The 19,977-nt window shown below is 40.1% G+C and overlaps 1 protein-coding gene across 2 annotated transcripts; it reads right to left on the bottom strand.

Moving 5' to 3' along the window:
- Positions 1-585: 585 nt before the first annotated feature.
- On the bottom strand, positions 586-15,227 carry LOC121863848 (RNA pseudouridylate synthase domain-containing protein 1-like). Of its 2 annotated transcripts, none has more exons than XM_042362731.1 (6): positions 15,165-15,227; positions 12,572-12,728; positions 6,654-6,734; positions 5,695-5,938; positions 3,018-3,137; positions 586-1,344 (listed from the first exon to the last, which is right to left on the bottom strand). In XM_042362731.1, exons 2-6 carry the CDS (start codon positions 12,722-12,724, stop codon positions 1,016-1,018), a joined length of 927 nt encoding a protein of 308 aa, XP_042218665.1. In that variant the 5' UTR covers positions 12,725-12,728; positions 15,165-15,227; the 3' UTR covers positions 586-1,015. The 2 variants fall into 2 exon arrangements, with proteins under 2 accessions (XP_042218665.1, XP_042218664.1); XM_042362730.1 differs by having other exon boundaries at positions 15,107-15,208.
- Between the last annotated feature and the right edge of the window lie 4,750 nt (positions 15,228-19,977).

Below are 19,977 nucleotides of genomic sequence, written 5' to 3' on the forward strand. Positions count from 1 at the left end.
AGAAATAAGGAACTGTGGAAGTGAAATAAGGCCTCTTCACCCAAGTGTTCTTTTGTCACACGACTTGGAAAGCAACGGAGTTCAATGGGATCTTTCACATGGATGTAAGCGAAAAGAAAACGAAAACCACAACATTGATGCTGACTGAACATTTATACTTGCAAAATGCAATGCATAAGAATATGCCCAGCATTTTAGGACAAAATCTGTCAATGAGAACATTGATAAATGTACATAGTACACACCTATGATGTAGCATTATGGCTACAAATGTGGAAAATGCTAAAAAGTTACTTTGTTCACATGTTTTGAAAAAGCATTGAATATACAGTAAACTCTCGATAACTTGGCACACATGGGACTCTGGCCTTGCCGAGTTATCCCAAATTTCTACTTCTCGAGGCACTCCCCCCACCTCCTACAAAAAAAAAAAATATATATATATATATATATTTACCCATATATTGTATGTGTACTGTACATGTAATTACTAAATGTAAAAAGTACACTTACCAGCACTGCAGGTGAAGAATGAAACATCATAGTAGGACACAGATGCATGGTAGGTGATGCAGGTGGCCAGATTTTTATGCTGAGATTTTCCCAGATAATTTTATGTATCTCTGCATTTCCAAGTTATACTAATACATTCTGAGACCATATCCATGCCGAGTTATATGAAATTCCAAGTTATCGAGGGTTTACTGAAAAATAGAAAATTATAAGACTGAAAAATAACAGGAAAGGGTAGATAGGGACAGATTTATAGTACTGTATTGTGAATGTAAGGAAGACTTAAAGGTACACTATCAAACTCTAAGTGACAAATCTGAAGAGGGATAAGAGGCAAAAAAAAGAAGGAATCTGCATTGATTCAAGTAATGAGACATCCTGGATAGATCTCCCTGCTGTAAATTTGGCTTGCTGTATACATGCATTATCTCAATATAAAAAAGAATTTACAATTTAACTTTCATTAAAATACAGCATTGTTTATCATTTTTCCAAATGGAGGCTATGAATCTTTATTTGTATACCACTTTCTTCCTAGTTTCAATTTAACAAAACTTTCCTTAGTTAGTTCATGCAGGGTTTCTACTGGAGCCCACTTATTCCGTGGGTCGTGTTCTGCAAAAGGGTCCTCAGTTTTCACATCAATTGATTCAAACTGTGAGGGTATAACAAGCCTATATGCATGAAGGAACATGCGATAGGGGTAGATATCACGGCGATTGGAGTAGGTGAAGTCCCCTACAATGGTATGACCCGACTCAGACAGATGAACTCGAAGTTGGTGGCGACGGCCTGTTATAGGTTTTAAGAGAAGCTTTGTTGCTGGGTAACCTGAAATAAAAGAGATGTACTTGAAGTGTTTTTGGCAATTGTAAAACATTTTCCCTATACAATACCTTATATTATGAAACAAATCTGGAAACTTGCTCAGTATTACTGATGCATATCCATAAAGAACTGCCAATAAAAGAATGGTTTTATAATGGAGGTAAACGTCTATATACAATTCCCCAATCTATGATAATTCTCATTAATAATGCTGATATATTAAGACCACTTCTCTATTTACGATGTAAACAAACTCGCATTAACGATATTTGTCATCCCGCAAGTGGGCATATGGAATGCATCACTCACTTCATTTGTCAGTTGAGGCGTCATCTACCTGAACGCCACCTTGTGACCATCTGGTGAACAACAGTCCAGGCATTGTTTCTTCTTGGTTTCATGTTTTAAGAAATGGAGGTCAATGTATCAGTCATCACTGGTGGTGTTTTTTTACCTAACAGTGAGAAGACATCACTAAAGTTCACACTGATTGTACTCTGTTTTAGTGACTGTGAAGTGGTGCTTTCCCTGTTTTAGTGACTGTGAAGTTCTTTCTCTCACACTACATAGTGCTTTAACTCTGATCCCCTACCCCAATAATGGGTGACCTGACAGTGCATCAGAAGGTCAGTAATGAGACCATAAATCCCTCTACCCCACCTCCATTGCAAATGAAAGAAGAGTTTATATACTGTACAATGGGCGGACCTGACAATGCAGCAGGTCAGATCACTAACATGAGACCCACTAATCCCCTACCACAACTCCATCACAAGTGCCAAGACTTAAAAAGTGATTACAGTTATGCATTACATTCATGAGATTGGACAGTATATTCCTACTGTAGGCTCAAGGCAACAGTAATAATATATATTATTTTGTTTATTTACAATATATTGTACCTGTACACTGTACAGTAATGTTTGTGGAAATAAAAATAGCTCTAATGTTAGTCCGTGGGATAAGCATCTCCCGCACATGAATTGTCATTCGTGTTCTCTGTCCCATTGATTTTTATTAATTTCTGAACCGCATGGGTCCATATGCGCAGGAAAAAAATGCTTGTGTGTGAAGCGGGCTTTACATCAGAACATGAGGGTTGCGGTTAGCCCTCCCGGTTTGAAATATCATTGTAGGGTATAGTAATTTTTATCTGCAAATAAGCAGGGTATGTTTTGCAAATACAGTATTGAATCGGGGCATGAAAATACCAATTGCGAATACTGAGGTATTCCTGTATTTAATAAGATATAATTTTATACTACAGGGTACTGTATACCAATACAGTAATGCCATGTACTATGATATACTGTAATACTGTATTGTGTTGTCAATCTGTGGAAATAATATACTGTACAGTATTGTCAATTAACAACTGTCATAACTGCATTTGGTTTTATTACTTGGTAATGATATTTAAGGAAAACTAGGTATAAAGCTAGATGTCGCATTCTGGACTATATCACCAAAACTGGTTTTTAGAAAAAAAAAAATTTTTCCCCAAGTCAAAATTATGGCTTTTTTCTCGATTTTTTTTTTCTGTTTGCCCAAAATCCGCACCCTACCCCATAAAATCCTGTATCTGTATTCTCTCTCTCAAATGCACTCTTTAAATTATTGTTTCCAGAATGACCACACTATTCCAACATTAAGTTTTTCAATTTAGACACACTTACCATCATATAGACCCTTCTGAAGCACCAAGAGACGCGTATGTGCGGCTTTACAGCGACCAGTATGTCGACTAAGTGGTGTGGCCATCTTTATCCCACACCACTCTTCTCGTATATCATCACCTGTGGCACAAGAAATATTCAATGCCTTATGTATGAATGTTCACAAGTAAAAAAATGTATTAGTCCTTACATATCTGTGAACCCCAAATGTTGGTAAACTGAAGTGAATTGCATGCAACAAGGTACGAAAAGGCTTGAAATTTTCAGAAATAAATATCATCAATACATTAGTATTTTGATGTTGAGAAATAAAGTTTTAAAATATATAATCTCAAGGCAGGTGGGTAATCTTTGATTTCTTCAGGGAGTAGCAACCCTGCCTAGCCATCTAAGAGGGCACTTGGAAATCTAGTTCCCACTCTATAAAGGTGGGTTAGTAATTAGGAAGGGCATCCAGATTTAAGACTTGCTTCAAAATTGGCTGGTGGCAACTGGAATACCATGCCAAGAGCTAGCCACAGCTAACCTACACAAGTGTGGAAAATGGCCATAAAATAGTGGTGGTGATAATGAAGACAGGCCTGTAGTCTAGGGGTGAGGGAAGTCCACTTTTGTAACTTCGTTATAGCTTGGAGTAGTATGCAGATCTCATGGGTAAAAGCGTCATGAAAAGTGCCAGGGCCAGTTGGTCTCCTGTGGCTCTTATACTTGGGTATTTTTCAGGACCCAGTGCCACTTTTTTTAACCTAATAGGGCTTTAATGTTGCAACTGATGATCCAAAGATGGGTGCAGGGTCGTCAGGGGAATAATCTGGCCCACCCAACAAGGGAAGGTCAATGCCAGAGATAAGAACCTGGTAACCCCAGGAGTAGTGTGGGAGTATATGCAGGAAACCACCAGGAGGTCAAGATGATAGCTTCCAGTCCATAGGAGTGCCAGGCCCCCTAATGCCCGCTTGGCCTTAGCCACACTGACCAGCCAATTGACTTGGTCGGGCCCAATCAAGCCACCCGTCTAGCTGGAATAGGGGACCAGTGGTGTGTTGCTAGCCGCAGCATGTGATGTCACTCAACCTCCAGGAGTAACATCTCCGAGCATTATGGGTTGCCACACATGCCTCGGTGGTCTGGGCTGAGAACGATACTGCCGGTCTGCTCTATAAACTGGCAGCAGGTAAGAGCCATTTTGTCTGGACCCACCCAGTTTGGGAAACCCTTCCCCTCCCTCTGAGCTTCCCCTCCCTCTGAGGAGGGGAGGGCCAAGCCCCCAACCCCCGGCTCATAGGGACTCGTAAGGTCCCCCTCTCACCCCACTGCGGTAAGGGGGTTCCCACTGGAGGGGAAGGGGGGGTGGCATTGATGTTCCTGCCTTCCATCCTGTGTGGGTACTTATGTACGAATCAAATGGCTGTAACTAACATGTGTTTGACATAACCCCAACTTCATACTTGTATTTTATAACCCTAGACTACCAATACTGCTTCACACTAGTCTACTGAGTAATGGAGAATATGTATGCATTTCATTTTTATTTCTCTCAAATAAAATAATGATACTCTGTATCCTAATAAGAGCAACTACTTTACTTTTACTTTTTACTCTTATCATCTTCGCCACTGATCGGCTCATTAGCGGCTTGGGCAGTCGGTCACGTCTCTGTTACGCACTGATTGGCAAGTACTGGGCATGCACTGGGTCCTGAATGTATCTGAGCCAGCTCCAGTGTTGATCAAGTCTGGCCTTGAATTACCTCACACTCGGTGCCATCACAAAGCACGGAGTTGACTTGAGGGTAGACTCACATTTTTAATACATTTGTTTCTGATTATTTTTGAGAGTATTTTCCCATTATTATTTATTTGTATGTGTGTGTGTATCACACACAAACACATACAAATAAAACATAATGAAAAATCCTCTCACAAATATTCAGAAACAAATGTATTAAAAATGTGCGAGTCTACCCTCAAGTCAACTACCTGTACTTGTATTTGCTTTAAAACTACCCTTGGACAATCTTGGGTGCATCCAGGGTGTCATCCACGAACAATCGAGGTCCGTGACTTAAAAATCCGCGAATTGTCAGGGCATGTACGTACTACATTACATGAGAATGCATGATGTCAATCAAATATTATTTGTGGTATTATCTATAAAAACTTTTATCACAGAACTTCGTATGAGGAAGGATTTTCTATAGTCAGAGATAGCAACCTATCCACTAAAGCAACACATCTGAAGTTCTTGCTTATTTTCGATTCCACCAGATTATGGGGTGTAGATGCTTTTTTGCCGACTGTACATAGACCATGCAGGAATACAATTTCCAATGTACCTGACCATACAATTATGCAATTTCCAATGTACCATACCTAGACAGTGCAGGTATACAACAATGGTAAACAGTATGGTAATTCAACCAAGATTAGCCAACAAAGCCACCAGAAGCTTGTTTCCTTTAGGGTCCAAATGACTGCAGTGTTTTCTCCAAGCATTGTTAATTTCCTTATTAAAAACAACATTCCCAATTATTCCTCACAAACTGTTTACCAACTACATATGTACTTGTTTCTACTCACTATTTGATAAACAATTAAAAAAAAATGAACAAACTATTATTCAACTGGTATACTGTATACAGTATATGGTAACTACAGTATACAATAAGTGCACTCACCTATTGGAAGATATATATCCAACATTTCTTTGGAGACATGGCCCCTCACAAGAGCTAAGTAATACTTGTCCACATGCTTATGAACAAAACATTTTGCAACTGCTGCTGCAGCTTTTTTGTGAAGAGCTATGCACAACAGTCCACTGGTAGAAAAATCGAGACGATGAGCAAACCTAAATTCATGTCCAAGGTTTTGACTGGCCAAGTCAGGAAACAACTGTTTCATCTGAGTTTGAACTGTTACCTGAAAGTAATAACACATAAATAACAATAAGGCATTGATCCTGAAATCATATTCATAACAGAGCCCCTATCAGGTGGCTCATGTATTATTCCCTGTACAGTCAAAATTACAAGTGATGATCAATGTTCCCAGGTCACTTGACATGAATGACTGAAACAAAATCTAATAAATCACAGAAAAAAACCCCTCCAATTTCCAAAACAGTAGTGGCTTCAGAAAGAGGTATTCAGAGCCTTCAGCTGTTAACTGGGCAATGCATTGAGAGCCTTTCATTGGCACCATGCTAACTAGTTTGCACTCCATGGTCTGTATTTATCATTGATTACAAAATTAATCCAAGTTGGCAAAATCAATGGTTTAAAAAAAGTAAAAAAAAAGTTTCTTGGTTTTAATTAACACTACAGTAATTACTAATTTTTTTTGTGAGCTCAGGTACTTTAATCAGCATGTAAAGTAGTACCTTTGTATGAAATTTGAAGAAAATCCATGGTATGATCCCAAATGCCAAAATGCAAGGTATATACTGTATAGAACAACTGTATAAATATATTTTTTCTACTTTGCCTTTGCACTGAGAGTACAGCTACCTTTTCAGGATTTGCAGGTACATTGTGTATCATAGTGAAAAACTGGTCATTTACTACCAACTCTAGCAACAAAATCTTAATGCCAAGAATTGCATAATATAACTGCGAGAACAAAACCTGATTCTTACCTCATCTTGTGAGGAATTACTGTTGATGAGAACATCGTATCTTTTGTTAACAATAATGTAATGACAACTCTGATGAACAATCTGGAATATAATTACAAGTGCTTTAGTTACTGTTTACTATGATTAAAAATCTAATACAGTATTTATTCTTATTCTCAATACAGGTATAACAATAAGCTTAAAAGATAGAAATGCTTTGTTTTGAAAGTAATCTATATAATTCAAGTGTCAATAAATGTGTGTACTGTACATTATAAATCAAATCTGTCAAGGCAATAAATTTTAAAATACAGTACAGTATCAGGAACCAGAATTTCACACATTCTGACCAACAGGAGTAACAATAAATGTTGCCATAGATTATAATGAGTAAACTTTTGTAGATAAACATAAATACTGAACAAAGAAGTGAGAAACTGCAACAATATCAATATGAATAGAAATGAATAGGTATGGGCTAATTAAACACACATGGAAAAGACCCAGATTAGGGTTACATTCCAAGTTTGCTAAATCTAAGACATTGGAGGTACTTAAACTAATGAAGAAATTTGGTCATGGTCTTCAGATGTCATACAATAAATATCACCAGCCCTGAAAGTGTCCACATTCTAACCAGCAGCTGGGAATCCAAATGAATCCAGGTAATGAAACACTTGCCGTGGCAACAGCACACAGCCAAGTTCCAAGTTATCCCTTATTCCCTCCAGGACACAATTGGCCCAAAATAGTGTGAGAGATGTAAAAAGTGATTACAGTTATGTAGCCTGTACTGTACATTCAGCAGAGTGGACACTGAATTCCTACTGTAGGTTCAAGATCACAGCATCTGCTGGTAAGTACAGTACATGAGTATATAATACAGTAGTACAGTAGGGTCTCAAAGTACTGTATGCATATGCAGAGTATGTGACGCCACTTATACACGGTTGACCCCCCTGATCTGCCCCTACATGTGGGACTCGCTCTTGTGTGAGCCAACCCACCCAGTATATCTCACTAGATCAGTGTGTTTATCACTTAACCCATGCTCGCGAGAAAAAATACAAATAAATCATTACAATACTCTAATGTGCCTTAAAAATAAAGAATATATAATATCAAACATTAAAAAAAGAAAAATAAAGAGCATGGGTGTGTATGTGTAATAAGTGAATGGTTGTGTGTGGTGGCGCTGAGCTGAGCTGTAATTTCATCGTTAACTCAATTTCAGCCGCGCTCCTTCCCTTCCGTGAGTCAGCTGGGTGACTGAGCAATTGAACTGCAACACGTCGCCCAGAGGATGGTTTGAGTATGGACGGAGCTGTTCTTTATACATAAAATAATATATACTGGACCAGTAAATATGAGGAATAAATACAAATAATAATACTGAAAAAAAATACTACATTGCCATTTGGCAATTATTTCACTACGTATACACAGGAGACAGTGAACAGCCGAGATCCCCCACGTCGCTCCCCTCCCCTACTCTGCATACTAACTCTAGAGAAATGTTTATTCCCTTCATGTGTTTCACATTATGGTAATTATGTATCTTTTTTTTTCTGTTGCACATTTTGTATGAACGAATGCAAGTAACAGAATAAAAGAAATTGAAGTAAACTTTGTAGTATATCTATCAGTAATTATGTGTTGAAAAAATTAACCATAACACAGGTCAGAGCTCTCACGATGAAATGTTTACTCCCTTTATGTTTTAACCTTATGATGATTTTTTCTATTTACCCGGTAATATTTTGCCCATTCTGTATGTGCATGTAAAAAAAAAAAAATTATGCATATCTTCCCAAAATTACGAGTTGAAAAATACACAACCTAGTTGACCTGCTCCGAGTGCCTACTCTGGCGTCCTCTCTCTCACTGGTTCCATGAACATCTCCCAGCCAATTGTGCTGATATATTTTACCACAGCCATGGTCCATAAGAGGAAAATTAGTGGCAGTGCTTGTGGTGATGAGCGAGAAAAAGAAAAAAGTGCATACCTACACTGTGAGAACTTTTGAAGAAAAATTCAAGATATTGGACTTCCTAAGGAATGGCATATCAGTACTGTGAAGATGTGCATTGGTTACCTTAGTATAAAATGGAGGTTATATGTACATATACAAGGGGAACCCAAATATATGCAAATTTCACATACCCTCACACACTTTGAGACCCAACTGTAGATTACAGTACATTATTTTGTTTATTTACAATACAGGATAGTCTCGATTTACGCGGATTTGGTTTACACGTTTGGTCATTTACGCGGCAGCTTGCCAGACCGACAATTTTTATTTACACGGTTCATTCCATCATTTACGCGGGAAGTGGTGCGGGCAGGGTGCGCACAAGGTCGCGCAGTCAGCAAAACATTACCGAGTTCTTCACCCACCACTCACCACAGCCGGCCCAAGTCAGTGATAGTGAGGATATGGACTTTGAGGGGTTTGACAAAGGCCTTGCAAGCCTCTGTGGTGGATAGTGATACAATTGATACAAGTGATACAGGTGAGGGCCAATAATCTGCCCTCTGCCTCGGAACCAACCCCCCATCCCCATGTGCCCAGCCATCGTTTCTACTAACGTAAATGTTAAAAAACCTAATATTATTGATTTCTCTTAAATATTAACTGTGTGTGCATACCATCATAAAATTAAGATGTTATTTTTACTTCAACGTACATATTGTGTCGGAAAAAGTGTAGTTTGGGAGAAGGCCCAGTCTCTATAGTATTTCAATTAATCCCATATGTTCTGTTATTTCGTTTACGAGTTTCTCGTTTTACGCGGACCTCCACGGGTTCAATTGACCGCGTAAATGAAGACTATACTGTATATTGTCCATGTACAGTGGTATTTATGTAAATAAATGCAGCTCTGTGTCTGCCCATGCAAGATGCGTAGTCTTGGCTGTGACGTACAGCTCCACTCATGCACGAGAGCCCGAACAGACATGTACCCTTAACATATATCACAAGTTTCACAATTCGGTAGTTCCATGCAGGGTCCCCAGAAAAAAGGAATTGTGAAACCTTTGAGGCTACGGTACTATGAATTTCTCTATGCATTTCTGGAGTTTTGTCCCATTTTTCAGAAGTGCATAGTTGATATTGTGTTGTGTGGAAATAAATTGGGTGGGGTCTGACCGTAAAACCTATGGCATCAGTAGAATATAAAAATTTTTGGAGTGGTTATAGCATATCACGAGGACTCAAAAATTTGTGCAAGAGTAAACAGTGAGGAATGTGAGGTGTGAGGATGGATATGTCTTCTGTTTATTTGGATGATTTCTTGGGATTTTAGGACTGGTCTGTCCTGGGAGTTGTCATTTGCTGATGACTTAGTGTTGATAGCATATATTATTGAAAAGGCAGTGGAGAAATTTAAGAATTGAAGGATGGAATAGAGTCAAAGAGCTTGAGAATGAATTTGGCAAAAACAAAAGTATTGATTAGTGGTATGGGTGAGGGACCTCTGGTGGTAAATGGATAATAACCATGTGCTGTCTGGGTTGTTATGCCGAGGCATAATTTCATGTTATAATTTTGTAAACTAGGTGTTTTCATTATTTTCTGTTCCTTGCAGCAGATATTTCGGCAAATTTAGTGAAATTTTCGTGTTTATATTGATGTATTAATTAGGTAAGAAATTCCAGAATGTATTGCATCATTTTTTATGATATCCTTATTATTTTAAGCCTTGATCAGAGTAGAACGTTCTAGAATCTTCTAGGCGTCTCTGGGTGATTCTAGGATGTCCGAGAAGCGTCTGACGAGGCGTATATAAGAGGGCGCGGGCTGCCTAGGGGCAGTTAGTCGCTTGCTTCTGTTCATAGTGTAAAGACTAAGCCTAGCAGAACAACTGAAGACAATTGATGTGCAAGTTTGTGGAATTGTTGTGATTATTATAAAGTGAGAAGACTAAGGAATTGTACACTGGTAGTGTGCTGACTATATATTCGAAGTGTAGAGTCAAGCTGTGAATACATTACCCTGTTAACAGTGTTGTGAAGAATCAGTGTTTTTGAAAGAAGACTACAGTTCACAAGTGTGTTTCTGTGACCTGAAAGAAATCTACCTGCCTGTTGTTTGTCTGTACACTGATACCGATCGTCATGGAATTACTGGAGACTGGCGGGACAGCCAGTGATAATTTGACAATTCTTGTAAAGATATCTACTGCTTCTGTACATACGACCCTAGCCGCTGGTAACCAGTGGTGGAAGCTGTGTAAGCGGTGAAAGGAGGGTCGTAACAGTATGAAAAGTATTGGTAACAACTCCGTGATGTGCAATGAGTGTAGGTGGGAACACAAGAGGTGCAGTGGATTAGATAGAAGACTGTAGTATGTTGTCGACTTTAAATGTTCTGTATGTGCCGGTAACCTTGTGGCCTTAGCAAGGCTGGAGAAACTCAACAGTGGGGATATGTCCCTGGACTGTGTTGATGAGTTACTTGGGTAACATAATCAATGCTGGAGGGGGGTGCTGTACTGTAGCCAGCTCAGTTGCAAGTGTCAGAAATGGCTGAATGATGTTTAGAGTTGCTGGCTTTATTGATGGCAAGATGACTTTCTCTCCGCATGAAAATACAGATGTACGTAACTGATGTGAGAAGTGTTATGTCATATGGCATTGAAACAAGGGCAGTTAAAATGGAAGTAAATTCCAGTTTGAGCAAGCTGAAATGAGGATGGTGAAGTGGATGTGCAATGGGATGTTGAAAGGTAGGAAACCCTGTTCAGAGCTAAGAGGGTGACTGGATAATGAGAGCATTGGTGACATTTTGTGAAGAGGTAGGCTGAGATGGTTTAGGCATATGGAGAGAATGAGGCCAAACGGGTCATGAGATGCATGAGTCTAAATGTGGAAGGGAGGAGATCCATGGGCAGGCCAAGAATGACAATGGGAGAGGTTGAAAAAAAAGTTAAGAACAAGATAAGAGAGGCTGCAAGAAACCATGCAACTTGAAGAGTTGCCATCAGGTAACTATGGCTAACTCATGCAAGCATGGAATATGGCTGGAAAACATTGATGATGATGAATATAAACAGAGCATTCAAAATGGATATCACTTACACCTGTGAGCAATTGTCTTCATTTACCTTGATATCTTTCACCTTGAAAATTGACTGGAATTTAAGGTTCATATTTTGTGCTTGGCAGATAAGATGACTCCTGCATTTGAGGATACAGTGTATATTTTGTTTAAGTTTTGACGGTTGACTTATATGCCAGTAATGGCAAATACAATAAATTATTTCCCAATATACAGTGAACCCTCACTTTACGCGGTTAATTCAACCCATGGCGGCCGGCGTAAAGTGAGAAACGCGTAAAGTGAACAACATATAGGATTAATTGAAACAGAGACCGGGCCGACCCCCAAACTCCACTTTTTCAGACACAATACCTACGTTGTAGTAAAAATAACTTCTTAATTTTATGATGGTATGCACACACAATTAATAATTAAGAGAAATATCAATAATATTAGGTTTCTTAACACTTACATTAGTAAAAAAGATGGCTGGGCACACGGGGATAGGGGGTTGGTTCCGAGGCAGAGGGCAGATTATTGGCCCTCACCTGTATCACTTGTATCAATTGTATCACTATCCACCACAGAGGCTTGCAAGGCCTTTGTCAAACCCCTCAAAGTCCATATAAGTCTATATCCTCACTATCATTATCACTATCACTGACTTGGGCCGGCTGTGGTGGGTGGCGGGTGAAGAACTCGGTAATGTTTTGATGACTGGGCGACCTTGTGCGCACCCTGCTCGCGCCGCTCTCCGCGTAAAAGGGTACACACACCGCAGAAAGTGAGCATTCCCACGCGGTCCCACTTTACGCGTGGAAACGCGTAAAGTGGGACCGCGTAAAGCGAGGGTTGACTGTACAATACTTTTATATAAGTAAATATACCAACCTCTAAATCTGTTATTCCTGGGGGCACATTATCACCAAGTTTTTGTCTCATTAACTGACACAAACTTTTGGAAATTCTCCCAACTAATCGATGCCATGCCAAACAGACCATCTTCTCTAATATATGAGCTGCAACTCTATCTAGCCAAGACATTTACCTAGAAAAAAAGAACCCTTTTAATAAAAAATAAATAAATATATAATCCTGACAAATAAATCTACAGAGTGGCATTCCATGCAATAAGACTTGCACTATACTGTACATCATGCAAAGCCAAGGTTATATGGAAAATAGAGTCATGTAAAAATTCAATATTCTTAACAGACAGAGAAACAACAGTATCATTAGCAAGGGTCAAAATCATTGAATTCTTAACCAGAGAGTGCTGCTGCAAGTGCAATTTATATTAAACTTAACTTTACAAGCAAATCCTCCAATCTCAAGGGGGGGGAGGGATTGCATTTACTCAGGGGACATAAGTAAACCAAGGACCAGGAGCATCCCCAGGTTCAGTTTACGGTCAGAAACTGAAATTATACACCGACTACAACAAAAATGAAAGACTGATCCTGAAATTCCATATCATAGCCAGGTCTGGAACAGGTAACTCATACACATGAATATCATGCTATTCACAACTCTGCTTATTCACAATTAATATTTTAACACCCATATTTGATATTCGCAAAGTATACCCCACCAATTTGCAAAATGAATTAAAAAAAATTATACGTGGAGATGGAATATTGCTGTAAAATAAGAAAAATGAAGAGCATCGGTGTGTATGTGTGTGACTTAAACATATGTGTGGACTTAACATGTCAAGTTATACTGTCCCCATAGATACATCTCGTTGCTCTCTCCACCCCCTCCTCCCCCCCCTGAGGCAAATCTGTGTTATTGCTATTTTTCAACTTGCAATTTCAGGTAGATATTACATAATTTTATTATAAAAATCATAAGGTAAACAACAAAGGAGTTAACATTTCTTATGTAAGGGAATTAGTGCGTCGATTGTGGAAGGAGGAGGAGGGAGCAGTATTGGGGATTTCAGCCTCTCCAATCTCCAGTGTCATGTGTGTAGTGAAACAATTGCTAACTGACAATGGGTTATTTTTTTTTTTTTTTTATTTATTCCTCACATTTACTGGTACTACAGTATACACACAACCCTGGTCCCTAATAGCCTTGGATAATGAGGTGAAATTTGCCTGAAGCAATGCATCTCCCCTAATTACATTGATTCGTATGGGGAAAATTACCCCGATATTCTCAATGACTTTTAGGAATGCATCACCTGTGATAACCAGGGTATTTCTGTACTGTACTGTGAGAGTCAAGCCTGGATCAGGCAACTCATAAACAGTGACAGTCAAGCCTCGGAGGAAATGGTTAGTACCTGAAACTTCTTATGAAATTGCACCAAAATCTCTGGCGATGTTATTTGCATGATACTAAACATTAAAATGGAAGCGACCACATACAGATCCATACAGAAAACTTAACTAAAGAAACCTACCTAATCTTACCTGACTTACTAGCCGGTGGTTTCCGCATATTAAGAAAACAAAACAAAAAATATTACAGTACAGTAATTTGATATCTGGCACCAAAGTTTTTTGGGGGACGTGAGAGTACGCTCGGACTGAGTAGCTCGGCTGTTGCACTGAAACATACAGAGCAGACAACACATGCTGACACAGCAGATTTTTTGGCGGAATATTTATAATAAATAATTAATTTCTTGACGTATAGAGCACATAGTACATCATTTTAATGTCATATGATCAGTTTTCACTGTTTTACCCCACAATTTCCCTCATCCTTCATGCCATGCCCACTACTGGTGATTTATGATCACTGAGAAAATTTTAAATTAAAAAATATATTTATAATTAAAATAAAAACATGTCGCCTCCATTAAAGTACTTAGTATCTGTGAAAAAAATGAACGAAATTGGACAACTCCTGGTGGTAGTGGTTTCCTCATAAATTACCCCAGAATCATTACCCATTGATTAAGTGGTGACATAATACATTAATTGAAATTGGTAGAATTTAAATTAAATCTGGCACTTCTGGAAGTTTCCAAACTCATCAAAGGCACCTTTGATTGGTAAAGTTCCTGATTAACACCCAACTCACTTTGAAGTTTAAAATGGTCTTTTTCCAAAGGCTTTTCGTGTGAACCATTTGAATCTAACATCCAATTCTGTCGGAAATCACTCGTTTCAGAGCTATGGCCCCCCCCCCCATCCATGACAATCATGAAAGACCCGTGAGAAAGCTGAGTTTTCGGGTGGGGGTAACAAGCAAAAACGAGTGATTTGCGACAGAAATGGATGTTAGAATCAATTGATTCACACGAAAAGCCTTTGGAAAAAGAACATTATAAGCTTCAAAGGTAACCCTACCCAACCTAACGTGGTAGGGGCGTAGTATTGTTGTGCGTGACTTGGATGTTAATACGGAAAAATACCCTTTTATTTTGCGCCCATTAAATACAAGTTACCCAGAAGAATATTATATTAATACTTGGATTATCCGGCTAACATTAGTGTTGCTCCTGCGTTAAATGAGACCCACAGCCCACCTGGTCTACCACCGCTGATGGACTGTCAACAAAGTCAGCTGTTTCAGACGAGCGTGTGTGCTGGTTCCCTGCTGGTAACCATACTTGGACAACAGGTATACTATTATACGTCAGAGGTGAGAGGTAATTATCACAAAAAAAATGCTAATCTTGCTGCATTTATTTCATTCTTACAAATACAAATTAAGAAATAAACTGAATACAGGTAATCAGTAGAGTATGATGATAATGAAATGATCATCCAAGTAAATAGGTTCACTTGAAATATCCATAATACTGTCTCCTATCATTTATAATTGCAAACAGTTGAGCAATATCCTTTAAGTTAAGCTGATCTGTGGATAACCAAGTGTATCCAAAATGTATTATTTCATTACATCATGGGCCATATTCTAGTTCTCCCCTACCCTTGTTGAATAGTGTCACCATTGTATAGACGTATTCGTAATTACAGACGATATACAGTGCGCATTTTGTTACAAAGTTTTGGAATAATCATATTTTTCCATTCTGAGGCCTACCCCATACGATGGTTGGCTTACAATGAAAACACATTATCAAATTATATGATGAGTTGAGGTTTAATTAAGCAAGAGATTTATAACATTATTTATAAAACTAATTATCAGTAATTATGGTAAATTTATATAAGTGCACCCAACTCTTGTTAGAAAGTCAAAAATATATACAGTATTTTCTAGTGTATTTATGTGGGTTTAAATCGGTTATGACCTTCATTTGTTGGAAATTGGCCGGGTTTTTTTATCGATTTTTTTTGGTGGGGCGAATGGCTAAGCGAATACAAAATACAAAAAAAACAAACACTAGAAATACATAAACCTAACCTGACCTGACCTGACCTGACCGACTCTCACCATATGATAGAAATTATTTCTTACCTTATTGGCCTGGTTCTCATTCGTCATTGGACTTACCACAATGCCACATATGTTGGTCTTGACGATATTTACATTCGTTCTTGCACTTAAGACACTTTACTGAGGTCGGGAGAACACCATGAAATTGAAAAAAAATGCTAGAGTTAATTTGTTTTTTCCCAAAAAAACTCGCAATCAGCTCCACTTAATTGAAGTGACGCCCATCGCAGACTTCCATGGTCGGAAATGAATTTGAATATCGAAATATGACCCAAAATAAAAATCGAATTTGATTGGGCCAAAAATACTGCAGATTAAACCACAAATCATTTTAATTGGTGCAAAAAAAAAAACGCTTTTGATTGGCCGCGTGACGTGTATGGGAAAACATGCGTTTGATGATTGATGAAGGAGACACGCAGTGTGGGAGGTGAGGTTGGCAATAATGGCGGAAGATTAATGGAAGAAAATAGAGAAAATTTTGGATAAGCTATCTCCGTTGTTATACATTTGCGACGGTAATGTTGTGGGGATGGGATGTTTGGGTTCACACTCAGGATGGGATGGAGAAAGGAAACTCACAATGTGCTCTCTGTATACATGTTGTATTGGATGTACAATGCAGCTTGGTGCTGGGAAGTGCAGCGTGGTTACAAGCGTGATGTAGAGAGAGCTGGTTGGTGAGGATGCTCAGAGGAGGACCAGCTTGTGGGTCGCCATGCTCGCCAGCGGGAACGAGGACCGCCAGGCAGCGGCGGAGGAGGTGTAGCTTGCTGCAGCTGTAGCTAGAAGAAGAGAGAGCTGGTTGGTGAGGATGCTCAGAGGGGGACCAGCTTGTGGGTTGCCGTGCTCTCCGGCGGGAACGAGGACCGCCAGGCAGGCGGAGGAGGAGGAGGTGTTGCTGGCTGGTTGGTGTAGGTAGAAAGAGAGCGGTCACCACGAGGTTAGGTCTCTTGTAGCGGAGGTGGGCGTGGGTAGATAGTTGACCCCTGCTCCGTGGGCGGCGCTGATTGACCTAGACCACGAGGCATACACGGGAATTCGTGGGATTGGCTACTCAGCGACAAACAGTGTTTGTAGGGGAGAAATCCACTACAATACTCCCCCCTTCCCTCCAGGCGGTGTAGGAGACTTGTTGTTTGCAGGGTTGCATGGCACATGTGAGGCAGAATGGGCGGTGCATGCCTCATGTGAGCCATAACGGCGATGGCGTGGATGAGCTGGCCGCTAGTGGAGGCAACTGTCTAGACACACAAGATCTGTGGGAGAAGAGAGGGAGAAAGAGGGTTGTGGAGGTGATGAATGTTGTGTTTTCCTCGCGACAGGTACAGAGTCCTCAGATGCGCCTGCTGGGGTGTGGGCCTGGGTCAGGAGCAGGGGCTGCGTCAGCAGAAGCGGCAGGGGGTACTGCTGGGCCGGGGGCGGTGTCTGAGGCAGGATGGGTGTGCTGGGGTCGGTAGGACGTGGTTCTTGGGGCAGGAAGAGGAGCTGGTGTCTGCTTAGAGAAGCAGTGCTGCTCTAGGGTGTCTAACCTGCGGTGTAGAGACAGTAGCTGTAGAGCCGATGAGAGCTGCTTCTGGGTGGATAAGCCAGTCTTCCATGTTGCTTGAAGACTGGGAGAGTGATCGGTTTCTCCTCCATCTTGTGTGAGTGCGAATCTCCGGGAGTCACCATTTGTTTCTCCTCCATCCTGTGTGAGTGCAAATCTCCGGGGGTCACCATTTGTTTCTCCTCCATCCTGTGTGAGTGCGAATCTCCGGGGGTCACCATTTGTGGGGATGGGATGTTTGTGTTCACACTCAGGATGGGATGGAGAAAGGAAACTCACAATGTGCTCTCTGTATACATGTTGTATTGGATGTACAATGCAGCTTGGTGCTGGGAAGTGGCAGCGTGGTTACAAGCGTGATGTAGAGAGAGCTGGTTGGTGAGGATGCTCAGAGGAGGACCAGCTTGTGGGTCGCCATGCTCTCCGGCGGGAGCGAGGACCGCCAGGCAGGCGGAGGAGGAGGAGGTGTTGCTGGCTGGTTGGTGTAGGTAGAAAGAGAGCAGTCACCACGAGGTCAGGTCTTTTATAGCGTAGGTGGGCGTGGGTAGATAGTTGACCCTGCTCCGTGGGCGGCGCTGGTTGACCTAGACCATGAGGCATACACTGGGGAATTCGCAGGATTGGCTACTCAGCGACAAACAGCGTTTGTAGGGGAGAAATCCACTTCAATGTAATAGAAGAAAATTATCTTATAATTATACGTCTTATTCGAATGATAACAGATTAGGGGTAGGAATGTTGTGAACAGAAATACAATAATACCGTAATTGTTACCACAGCATGATACCCAAACAGACGGCGATATCAGTTTTTTACATCATTGTTTACAGCAGAGCGCGAAGCCTAACTTTTTTACTTTTAATACATTTATCTTCTTCACCACTGATTGGCTCGTTAGCCGCTTGGTCTTGCCTCCGTTATGCACTGCTGGCAAGTGCTAGGCATCCACTGGCACCTGAATGTATCCTGCATACAGGTCCAGCCTCTTCAAAAAAATTATTAAAAATTGTCCAAAATTGTATTTAAAAATATATTTTAGAAAAATGTTCAACATATTCAACAAGGTGTTATTAAAAAAATGCTTTTCATCAATGACTTAGGGAGAGGATGTAAGATATGACAATACAATTATGAGCTAGACAAGAGACTAAGAGATGATAATATTAGGGGCTTGACAAGAGAGACTGGAAGAGAATTTAAAGCATGGTACAGGTGCCAAAATATAATTGTGGATAACCCATGCAAGCGTGGAAAATGACTGTAAAACGTCGATGAGGATATTCCCTTGTTTATTTTCCACAACCTGGAGGCTGTAATCTTGACTTGGCCCTGTGTAGGACTCTGGTACTTATTTACTGCACAATATTTTTTCAAGCCTGAATTTTTTTTTTTTTTTTTTTTATTAAGTGTGATCTAGTTACCCTCCCTTAGTGCCACACCACTTAGACACTCCCCAAGAAATCTTGTATCTGTCCCTCTACAGTGTGTGTGTGTTAGATTCATAGTTTGTGAGCTGATGGAGGTCATTAAGACAAGTTTCCATTTCGCAGTGTGATCTTGAAATCAGGTGATATAATGTCAAAGACCATAATTTTACCCCTATGCTTGAATCTTCATGAATGAAATACTGTACAGTAATCCCCCGGGTTACCGAAGGGATATGTCCTTAAGAAGTTGACTGTAAGGAGAACCCCATTTTCTCACTGACTTCCATTATATAATTGGAGATTTGTTCCTAAAGAGAACTTTTGGCAAAAAGAAGTGTACTGTAATACAAGCACACCTATGAATGAATATAAACATTTTTAAATATATACTGTAGTACATTGATTATTTTATGATATACTATAGAAGATAATAAATAAACAAATCACTTGAATATACTAACCTCAAATGATGTCGAGTGCTGCATGAAGTAAGGTGGTGCAATGGTACTTATTGGGAGACGTAGGAAGCCTTACCCTTGATGGCCTCTTTCCATTCATCTTGAACAAGGGTAATACACTGGACAGTCTTGAATAAGATGCTTTTACTTTTATTCTCTTCGCCACTGATCAGCTCGTCAGCCATTTGGGCAGTCAGTCATGTTTCTGGTAAGCACTGTTGGTAGATACCTGCTCCACTGTGCTCCAGTGTTGGTCAAGTCTGGCTTTGAATGAGCTCACACTCGGTGCCATTACAATGCTCTCTAGCAGATTGTTCCAAGAACTCGCAATTCTCACTCCAAAAAAGTTTGCCCTCTCAGTTTTCTGGACTTGTGGCTACTTCAATCTTGAACTGTGACCCCTTGTGGGGTGGATGTCCGCCAGCTCCAAGTACAGGTATGTACCTTCGACCGAATAGTGCTCCCCGAGATGTTTATACACTTCGATTAGGTTGCCCCTAG

This window comes from Homarus americanus, unplaced genomic scaffold, assembly GCF_018991925.1.
Source record: "Homarus americanus isolate GMGI-L3 unplaced genomic scaffold, GMGI_Hamer_2.0 scaffold48354, whole genome shotgun sequence".
NCBI lineage: Eukaryota > Metazoa > Arthropoda > Malacostraca > Decapoda > Nephropidae > Homarus > Homarus americanus.